Raw genomic sequence first — 10,658 nt, 5'->3', positions numbered from 1 at the left:
GTATGAGTATGAGCTCAATCGGGCTGCACTAAAGTTAGTTAAGAGCTTTTAGAATTTGAATTCTTAATTAAGTTTAAGTGGTATAACAGGCTTAAATGTTCATGTTAGGAAAGTCTATCAACAAAACCTTTAAATAAATAGTGACATAAGAATCCAACGGTAGACTTTGGGGAGTTGAACTATGAGAACGAATAGAATAGCTTAGGTGGTTGTACGAATTAGTAGAGTGACAATTATGTTATTTAAGGTCCCGAGTAGTCCTCAAAGGCAGACAAGAGATTAATAAGAAATAAAAAGACGTGTTTGAACTCAAGTGAGTTAAGAGAGCGCTTAGGTGGTTGTACGAATTAGTAGGGTGACAATTATGTTCTTCAAGGTCCCGAGTAGTCCTCAAAGGCAGACAAGAGATTAATAAGAAATAAAAAGACTCTCAGTTTCAGTACAGTAGATAAGGAGAGTGAACCTTGTAAACAACCTATAATTTAGAATCTAAGTTATCTTTTTCGATGAATATATATATATATATATATATATATATATATATATATATATATATATATATATATATATATTTTGATGATGTATAAGAAGAATATTTATATACTCATTCATGCATCTCTTTCTTTTTTGTAAATTGAGTTAGAAAAGCTGGTTATGGACAATGGCGTGATGGAGTAAAAGGCTAGGAGATGACGTCTATAGTTAGCTCTACAATTTCTATAAATTGAGTCTTATGATATGAAATGATTTTTTCAAAGAGATTTTCATGCGCATTGTATTTGTGATCTTTCAATTTTGAATAAAAGAAATTCAATCCGATCCTCTACATTATCTTTCTTTGTTTATAATTTTCACTATTTTTCACTTCTTTTCAAGTAATAATATTTCATCTACTTTACGAAATTAGGTGGTTACAAGATCGATCCATAGAAAAATAAAAAATAAATAAACCAAGAACGTCGTCTTCTATATTGATCAAACATATATATATTCTTTTTGGGTGAGATGTGGTCTGAGCTAGGAGAATGCGTGTGTATGTGCATGTTCGATTTTGGTTGAGCTGAACTACTAACTTGACATTTGAATAAACCAAATGGTTATCAATGCATGAAAAGAGTTTTCGTTTTGTCCCTTTGCAAAATGGTTGGTTCCGTCTTTTTAGGGTAACTGTGACACACTCATAAAGTAACAATGAATCACACAAAACCTAATATACAGGTATAGTGGAGATGCCGATAATGTCCCAAAGATTGATATGACATGGACATACAAAAGACTACTACCAAATGATAAAAGACAAAGAAAAGAACTACATGATAAAAATTGATTGACTTACGTGGTTATCCATCCTCCAATAATTTGACGTAGTTTATATTTGCAAGCAACGTCTAGACAATGACTTTTTTTCCTGACAATCGTAAAAAAAAAATAAAAAAATGTTAGAAGAGATTCAAACTTTTGATATTTTGATCGAGAACATTCACTTTATAATACTTAATCTATATCTATTCTACGAATATAAACATAGATCAAAAGAAAATGAAAATCGGTAAGATTTGATTCGAAGTTCTACTAGAATTGAAATAACCAGCAGATTATGGAAATGACGCAATGGCCAATTTGACAATAAATTAATGCTCAAATGCACAAAGGGAGTGCTCGAGATGAAGCAAATTGGGTCCCAAAATTTCATGAATTGCAAGGTTTTCAACGCTTGTATTGTTTAATATGAAATCCATTGAAGGACGGTTTGGTTTCCGTAAGCATCTTTTTAAAGCTCGAAGACCAAACTCTTTCAAGACCTCCAATGGCAATGGCGATGATTGGCACAAATTGCAGATCTCCTCCTTTTGCCCTAAATTCTGTTACATCTCTTCAAACTAAACCTCTGAGTGAAGTTTTTATGCTCAAACCTGCAAAATTTTCACTCAACAGAACTTTCACTCTCCAAATTACATGTTCTTTAAAGAACAACGTGGTTAGTCTCTATTCCTGTGATCTAAACTTCTTAGATCAGATCATTGTTCTTACAGTCTAGTTGATTTTGGCAGGTTTTCGAGGATCGTTCTAATGGCGTGATTTGCTACAGAGACGACGATGGAGAGATTATTTGCGAAGGATATGATGACGAAGAGCCTCGTATTGAGCAAGAGATTGAGAAATTACCTTGCGAAAAGTCTCGTCGAAGGTAGAAACCAGATCTCGATAATTTCTGGAATGAATTTAGAGGCCGCATCGTAATATATGCTTTTCTTTGTTCTGAATTCTGATTCCTGTTCTGTGTTTCCGCGGATTCTCAGATCTGATGGCGAATTGAAGATCGATCGTCTTCTCCTGCAGCAAAATTGGGAGAAGAGCTTAGAAACCATTAATGGCGGTGCTGGAAGTGGAAGTGGAAGAGGAGAGCTTCGAATTCGAGCGAATGGCTGCAGTTTGTAGTAATTGCTTAGCTCAAGAACTGGAAATTGCAGGTGAAATGAAAGGGGAAATTGTGGTTTCCTTGTTTAGAATTTGTATAATTTTACCTCGATCATAGGCTCATGGCTTCGCTTAGATTGTAAACATAGCATACAATAAATTGTAAAAAAATCCTAAAAACTCCTTTGTTTGTAATAATGTAAATTATTTGTAGCGATGAAACGATCCAGAAATGTTTGTAAGATCCAAGTCTACCCCTAACGGATATTGTCAGTTTTTATCTGTTTGTATTATCGTCGGCCTTACAGTTTAAAATCCAAGTCCATTACTAGCCGATATTGTCCGTTTTGATCATGTTACGTAGTGTTATAGTCCTCACAATTTTAAAACATATCTGTTAAGAAAAATTTGCTCCTACTGTACTATTGTTTGATAGTTTTCACTATCTATCTAAAGTAGAGCTCTCAGATTTACGAGAATAAATTTAAATCTTCTAGGTAAACTTGAATCAAAGTAATTACTATGGGTTAAAAGGTTAATTATTGTAACGCCCCAAATCCACTGCTAGCAGATATTGTCCTCTTTGGGCTTTCCCTTTTGGACTTCACTTCGAGGCTTTAAAACGCGTGCTAAGTGAAGATTTCCACACCCTTATGAATGGTGATTTGTTCTCCTCCTCAACCAATGTCGGACATCACAATCCACCCCCCTTCGAGGCCCAGCGTCCTTGCTGACACTCTTTTCTTCCTCCAATTGATGTGGGACCGCCCCCAAATCCACCCCTTTGAGGTCCAGCGTCCTTACTGGCACACCGCCCCATGTCTACTCCCTTGAGTGGAAGCCCAAAAGAGAAAGCCCAAAGAGGACAATATTTACTAGCGGTGGATCCGGGTCGTTTCAATTATAAATTATTTTAATGGTAAAAACCGATTATAATAAGATTTAAATTATTTTTGCTCAAATCCCTCTAAAATATACTTTATTTCCGATTTTTTTATATCTTTATTCCCGATTTCTTTATATCATATTGGTTATTTATCTCGGTTAATATTTGAGTTTATGATATTTATATTTATATTTATTTATTCGTTAAATTATACATAATTTGAAATTTAGCACATTTTTTTTTTAATTTAGTAAAAAATTTAATGATTATACATTATTATAAAATAAATGGGTTACTTTTCAAAATTTTAAATAATATAATAATTTATTAAATGTTAAGATAATAATTAGAAGAAGTAATTGTTTTATTTTTAAAAATTTATAATTATTTTTTGAATTCCAAGTTAATTAAACAGAGCGACATAGGCTGTGGAACTTCGCTACCTCCTGGCTATGCTTTCGCCTGCGTGCGCTGATGCGGCCCGTATGAGCAGAAAAGAACAAGCTTCCCCTTCGCTTTGTGCTGCTCAACTAACTTGACCAAACTAGAACGATCTGTTCATCAATCTAATCCACGGCAGAAAAAGAAGCCCAAATTACGAACAAGACAAGGCCTGATGTCTTTTACCATTTTCGTTAAATCCGTGCTTTTAGGCACCCAATTAACGCAAAAATTTTTCTGGGTTTTGAAGTCTCGTGATCTGATTTTTCTTACAAATTTCTTGGAGGACGAACAACACGTGCCCATTTGTTGTTGTATTTGTAATAGAAATTTGTAAGGCCATGTCGTTTGTTGATTGGATTGGAATCGCAGTTCGTGAGAAGGGGTTGTGTTATAAACCTTTCCCTTTTCTGGTTGGGTTTGATGTGTTTTGAATCTTGTTTTGATATGTTTGACTTCCGGCTCCGAGATGTGGGAATGTTTTTATCTGACACCCACTTATTTAACAGAAAGGAACTAATAATTTGATTTAATTTTGGCGACTGTGAGCTTTTGATTTTCGTGTTTATTGCGTGGAATGTGGATAGGGAGAAAGGTAAGAATATTTCTTATTTCTATTTTCTTTCAGCGATTTTTTAATGATGTGAATTTTAAGGGGCCTAGGGTTCGCTTTTCGCCCTTCACTCTTCTATCATTCCCCAAATTTCTTCCTCTTTCGTATGAATTTTTCGTCGATTTTTCTTCATCTCATTGCGCTAGATGCTCAAATTCCCTTCATCCTTCCCATTCGCTTTCTGGGTTTTCCGGTTTCTGTCGTCTGAGGCGCTGAATTCCCTCTCGCTTCTTCTGCTGGTGACTGGTTCGTTTAATTTTAAGGTTTTCTCTTATGGGTTTTGCTTTGGAGCTTCGGTTTTGATGTTTTTGTTTTTGTTTTTTTTAATGAATCCTTGACAGCAGCTCGATATATGCTTTGTTCTTGCTGTTCATAAGGTTTGAGTTCTAGATAAGTCCTGCATTCAGTTTTGCTGAAATTATATGCTGAAGTGAGTGATTTCTTAGGGTTTAATTGTTGGTCCGGTGAGAATTAAACGTTCCAGACGTCTTTGATTTTGATCTTAAAGCCGTCCTTGAGAGGCTTTAAGATGATGGCATTGTTTCAACCTCAAAATGAAAATTCAGGTTCTGTAATTCTATGTCATGGCCTATTGGTATTGGTCTCTGAGATTGTTAGCTGATGACAGAGCGTTGGGGCTCTGTTTTGGCGAATGGTTGTGTTCTAACCGTTCCACAAGCAAGTTGAAAGATCTCATTGCTTGAGGAAGTTTGCTTAATGCAATTATCTCCCGGTTCTTCTTGTAAACGATGCTTCATTCCGTAATAGCTGCTAGACAAACTTGTAGCCTACTTGCTGTCACTTGCGGAAGTGTTCTTAAAGCGAAATGCGAGGAGGATGTCAATGAGGATAAGTTGAAATATCCGTTTCCGGGATTAGTTTCTTCTGGACGATTGGAGGTGCTAATCTGCATTAGTTTTCATTTATATGCAATTTTCCTATACTTAAGATGGTTCTTGTCAAAATATTCAACTGCTTGAATGTGCAGGTTCGAGCTTTGACAAATCCAAGCACGGATGAATTTAGTAGAATTGTGGAATCGTGTCTACCGAGCTTTGTCTACTTGCAAGGGGAACAACTAGGAAATGATGAAATTGGGTCTTTGGTTTGGAATGGTGTTGATTTGTTTCTTGAAGATTTATGTGGGCTGTTCAATACTGCACTACCAACTGTTGTATGCTCTGTCTCCCTTCTATAGTTGATGCATCAGTTCTTTACATAAACATCTCATTTTTTCTTCTGCACATTCACTCCTTTGTGATGGGGTTGCGTTTGAATGGATTCGGGTTTTGATTAAATTAGTTCATCTATTTGCTCAGGTGTATTTAGAAATCCCAAATGGAGGCAGAATAGCGGAGGCGCTTCATTCTAAGGTGACTTATATGAGGTTCTTAGACCACCACTTCAATTAAACTATGGTGTTAATAGCGGAGGCGCTTCATTCTTGTATGATATCTTTTTTTGTCGAAGAATGTTTATTGAAATAGATTCATTATTGTGCAGGGAATTCCTTATGTCATGTATTGGAACAGCACATTTTCGTGTTATGCTGCAGCTCATTTTCGTAATGCATTGTTTTCAGTGTTGCAGAGGTACATTGCGTATTTGAAGGCTTTACACTACTTGCTATTAGGCATACTAGAATTGTGTGGTTTTAGGTGTCTATTTGCCTGTCTTCATGGATTCAAGTAAATACTTATCTTCACATTTAGGTTAGAATAAAAGTTATCTTGTGATTGTTCGTAACAGCCCAAGCCCATGCTATCAAATATTGTCCTCTTTGGGCTTTCCCTTTCAGGCTCCGCTCAAGGTTTTTAAAACGCGTCTGCTTGGAAGATGTTTCCACACCCTTATAAAGAATGTGTTGTTCCTCTCTCCAATCGATGTGGGATCTCACGATTCATCCCTCTTCGAGGCCCAGCGTCCTCGCTGGCACACTGTCTGGTGTCTGACTTTGATACCATTTGTAATAGCCCAAGCCCACTGACTTTGATACCATTTGTAATAGCCCAAGCCCACCACTAGCAGATATTGTCCTCTTTGGGCTTTTCCTTCCAGGCTTCCCCTCAAGGTTTTTAAAATGCGTATGCTAGGAAGAGGTTTCCACACCCTTGTACAGAATGCTTCATTCTCCTCTCCAATCGATGTGGGATCTCACATTTTCATATTATATATATACTTTGTGCTTCTTGTATGAGCTCACCCTACTATGGAACGTATTGATAGTAGCGGTTTTAAAAGTGTGATGCAAATTAAAGAGCAATAGCTCTTTTTTAGGGCTTAAGTGCAAGGACAAAACAAGGGTGAAGACTTTAATGAATTGCATGATATATAATGAATATAATCTTAAAAATCAACATGAAAAAAGAATTCTCATGTAAAATAAGTCGAGTTTCTCAAGGAGAATTCCCACGGAAAACAAAACTACAGTCATCATTTGACATGCATTCGATTTCTAGCTATCTACGTGTCATTCTTATACAAAAGACAAGCCATCTAACTTGTTAGTGACACTGGTAGGCCCTCTCTACTTGTTGAGGACACTTATGTTTTGCATATGTCGTATCTGTTTTACTTTTCTCTCTGAACCTTTGTACTTGTGTCTGTGGAGGGTGACAAATATTTGATTTCTACGTTTTATTTTACTTGTGTGCTGCAGTTCATCTACTCATACATGGGATGCTTTTCAGCTTGCACGTGCTGCTTTTAGGCTTCATTGCATGGGGAGCAATCATGCTCTGCCTGGGATTGTTGACATTATTACGAGTGATTTAGAGCCACAGGTTATTGGGGAACCCCTAAAGATTAATGTAGAACCCCCCAAGGTCGACGTAGGTGAAGGTGAAGATGAAGATGGTTCATTAGAAACCCTCACTGCCATAAGTATTCACGATAATAGTGTGACCGTGAGATTTCTCATCTGTGGAGTGGCTTGCACGCCGGTAATCAGTTTCAAGGCGTTTTTCATATATTCATGTGCCATTGGGTACACCTGCCTATAGGTGTGCAAGAATATGAGTACCTTTTCAATTCTAAGCTATTTTACTTGCTTTCTAGGATGCATGCTTATTGAGATCATTGGAGGATGGCCTTAATGCTCTTTTGAACATTGAAGTAAGTATCCTTTGGAACTTTTTTTGTTTTATGGCTTGTAAGAGTTGGTCAATGACATTGTTTGATATTATTCATTAATACTTTCTGAATGAAATAACGGAAACGATCTCTATGAACTGTTGTAACTTTTGAGTTTTTCGTTTTTATGGGCGATACAGATACGTGGGTGTAAACTTCAGGGAAAGTTCAGGTAAGCTTCTCCTTGGAAAGAACTTATAATGAAATACACTTGGAATATTTTCGGTTCGAACACTTCGACCACTTAGCACATTTGGTACACCAATTCTATTTGTTAACTCTCAGTGTCATATAGGAATTAAATCTTCGGTTGAGTGAATGTCAATTGTTTATGGTATTAATGCCTTGAAAAATATGGTTCAGTGCTCCTCCGCCACCTCTTCAGGCGGGATCCTTTGCTCGTGGAGTTGTGACGATGCGGTGTGATATGGTGACTTGTAGCTCAGCCCACATCTCAATATTGGTGTCTGGTAGCCCTCATACTTGTTTTGATGATCAGGTTTGTTTCTAATTTGAACTATTTGACCTGTTTCTTTTTGTTAATTTTTTGAAATAGGAGTCTAATACCTGGTTGCTACTTATTTTTTCAGCTCTTAGAGAAACATATCAAACACGAGATTATTGAAAATAGCCAGTTAGTTCATGCCATGTATGATTGTGAGGACAACAAACATCACATGCACGAGCCTCGAAAATCTGCTTCAGTTGCCTGTGGGGCAACAGTATTTGAGGTTTCCATGAAGGTTCCCGCTTGGGCATCACAGGTCCGCCGACATGCTTGCTTTCCCCCTTCCCCACTCTAGAGGAAACTGTACATTGATTTATTCTTTATTCAAAGGAATGAACTTGGCTCTGGTTGAGGTTCAATTTATCAAAAGATTTGAACTTGGTTGAATAATCCGGAGCTGCTCCATCTTTAATGTATCGATATCAATTTGTTTTCCATGGATGCTGTTTCAGGTCTTGAGGCAGCTAGCACCTGATATGTCGTATCGGAGTTTAGTTGCACTCGGCGTTGGGGGAGTTCAGGGTTTGCCTGTTGCTTCTTTCGAGAAAGAGGATGCTGAGCGATTGCTCTTCTTTTGTTCAAAAGATGTGAATGATAAACATTCAGATCAGTTGCTTGTAAGCGTATTACCCAGCTGGTTTAAGCCACCGCCTCCTAGTAGAAAGAGAGTAGAACCAAGCCAAGGAATACGGAGCACCCTTTCACACGATCGTCTTGCATATGCAAACATCCCTTCCATTAGAAGAGTAGGTAGAGAGGAGCCTGCACCAATGAATGGGTTCAAGACACCTTTACTCCCATCAAGGAAAAGATTAAAAGTAGCCTCCATGAGGCCTATTCCACGCGTGCATAGGAATAAAATGACGTCGTTCTCTGGATTGACCGAAGCAGATGGGAACAATGGAGGACAACCCAAGGCTTGTTTTCCTGTTGTTACCCCATCAAAGCATGTAACTGTAGGATCAACTTCTGCAACACAAAGAAAATCCTTTTCGAGCTCATCTCAGTCTAAGCAGATTATTTCCTTAAACCCGCTGCCTCTAAAGAAGCATGGTTGTGGAAGAAACCCAATTCAAGATTGCTCAGAGGTAAGATACCATGTTCTTTAATGTTTAAACTTAAAAGGTCGGTGGATATCGGGTTATTGGTAGTATATTTTCGAACTGAAATATTTCTCTGAAATGCTTTTCTTAGGAGGAAGAGATCTCAACTTTATGTTATATGTTCATGTACAATTATTTCAGAAGTTTTTCCGTCTGAATTGATATGGATTTCGTTATGCTGTTAGTAACGTTTCTTTTCCGTTCTTATTTCAGGAGGAGTTCTTGAAGGATGTTATGGAGTTTCTACTACTTAGAGGACATTCACGACTTATACCTCAAGGTGGACTTGAGGAGTTCCCAGACGCCATACTCAACGGAAAGCGTCTTGACCTCTTTAACTTGTATAAGGAGGTACGGTCTTGAATCATTGATTCCTCTTTTGGTATCTTACCTGAAAAGATCCATATTGAACGTGCTGCTCTGCTTCATAGGTGGTCACTCGAGGAGGCTTTCATGTCGGTAATGGTATCAACTGGAAAGGGCAGATCTTCTCTAAGATGCATAACTACACAATGTCCAACAGAATGACTGTATGTTCAGCAAGCTTTTTGTCATAGATTTGTGACCCTTATGCTATTTTCTTCTCAGCCTAAGCTACAGAAATCTGTTGGTAGATGAAAACTGTTTCGATTTTACTAATCTCATATGTTGGAAGAAGTTGATCCTGTATGTTCTCACAGGGTGTCGGAAATACACTGAAACGACATTACGAGACGTACCTTCTTGAATATGAATTGGCTCATGATGATGTAGATGGAGAATGCTGCCTTTTGTGCCACAGGTTTGTCAATTTGTTCTACTGATTCTGCTCACACTCTTATGGTTTTGATAATCATTGTAAGATCACTTCCTCACCATGGTATTTGCAACTGTACAACAGTAGTGCAGCAGGGGATTGGGTGAACTGTGGTATTTGTGGTGAATGGGCTCATTTCGGGTGCGATCGAAGGCAGGGTCTCGGTGCATTTAAGGTACAATTTCCGACCATCACGAGATACATTCTAGGAGAATCCTCGAGTTTGTGAAACTTGAAACTGAAAGGGTGTTGTGCAATCTGGTTAATACTTTGTTTCTTTACTTCCAGGATTATGCCAAAACAGATGGGCTAGAGTATGTTTGTCCACATTGTAGCATTACAACTTACAACAAGAAGAAACCACACAGAGTAGCAAACGGGTCTCCGCAAGGACTAACGAATCCACCACAGATACCTTGATTCAGTTTTGGCCTTCGTCTCGAGGTTTCGGCTGTGCTATTTTTCCTTTTTGCCTATTCTTATATCGTACATGAGAAATTATTCATTCCATGAGCTCGTAGGCGAGTTTTGATTTGAGATGGTGTGCTGCTGAAGAGTAAAGATTAGAGCACACATGAGAACAGACTTCATGATATAGGTAGCTGTTTAGGAGTTAGGAGTAAAGTTAGCATTAGGGTGCTGTAATATAACTTCTATTCTTGTAGCTAAGCCATGACTGATGTATTTTAATGAACATAGATATCTAATTTACCATTTTTCATTGTATAAAAATACATGATGATCCAGCAAAACTACTTCAT

At 37.6% G+C, this 10,658-nt stretch overlaps 2 protein-coding genes and 1 long non-coding RNA gene across 7 annotated transcripts; 2 read left to right on the top strand and 1 right to left on the bottom strand.

The window, feature by feature from the left end:
• Positions 1-1,079: 1,079 nt before the first annotated feature.
• On the bottom strand, positions 1,080-2,303 carry LOC111789774. The gene is made up of 2 exons (XR_002814382.1): positions 2,167-2,303; positions 1,080-1,408 (listed from the first exon to the last, which is right to left on the bottom strand). It is a non-coding gene; the product is annotated as an uncharacterized LOC111789774 (long non-coding RNA).
• LOC111789773 lies at positions 1,606-2,706 on the top strand. The gene is made up of 3 exons (XM_023670454.1): positions 1,606-1,978; positions 2,052-2,188; positions 2,301-2,706. Exons 1-3 carry the CDS (start codon positions 1,808-1,810, stop codon positions 2,437-2,439), a joined length of 447 nt encoding a protein of 148 aa, XP_023526222.1. The 5' UTR covers positions 1,606-1,807; the 3' UTR covers positions 2,440-2,706.
• Positions 2,707-3,739: 1,033 nt separating this feature from the next.
• On the top strand, positions 3,740-10,623 carry LOC111790678 (AT-rich interactive domain-containing protein 4-like). 5 transcript variants are annotated; one of them, XM_023671685.1, is made up of 17 exons: positions 3,740-4,604; positions 4,703-4,735; positions 4,805-5,257; positions 5,347-5,532; positions 5,678-5,731; positions 5,862-5,950; positions 7,018-7,300; positions 7,416-7,472; positions 7,631-7,662; positions 7,854-7,989; positions 8,081-8,254; positions 8,451-9,086; positions 9,315-9,452; positions 9,533-9,631; positions 9,782-9,882; positions 9,982-10,072; positions 10,186-10,623. In XM_023671685.1, the coding sequence occupies exons 3-17, from the start codon at positions 5,108-5,110 to the stop codon at positions 10,315-10,317; spliced, it is 2,358 nt and encodes a 785-aa protein (XP_023527453.1). In that variant the 5' UTR covers positions 3,740-4,604; positions 4,703-4,735; positions 4,805-5,107; the 3' UTR covers positions 10,318-10,623. The 5 variants fall into 5 exon arrangements, with proteins under 5 accessions (XP_023527453.1, XP_023527452.1, XP_023527451.1 ...); XM_023671684.1 differs by having other exon boundaries at positions 4,700-4,735; XM_023671683.1 differs by having other exon boundaries at positions 3,740-4,340; positions 4,505-5,257.
• Positions 10,624-10,658: the final 35 nt, after the last annotated feature.

This window comes from Cucurbita pepo, chromosome LG03 (assembly GCF_002806865.2).
Source record: "Cucurbita pepo subsp. pepo cultivar mu-cu-16 chromosome LG03, ASM280686v2, whole genome shotgun sequence".
Taxonomy (NCBI): domain Eukaryota; kingdom Viridiplantae; phylum Streptophyta; class Magnoliopsida; order Cucurbitales; family Cucurbitaceae; genus Cucurbita; species Cucurbita pepo.
The sequence above is the reverse complement of the archived record's forward strand: the minus strand, read 5'-3'. Positions and strand labels throughout refer to the sequence as shown.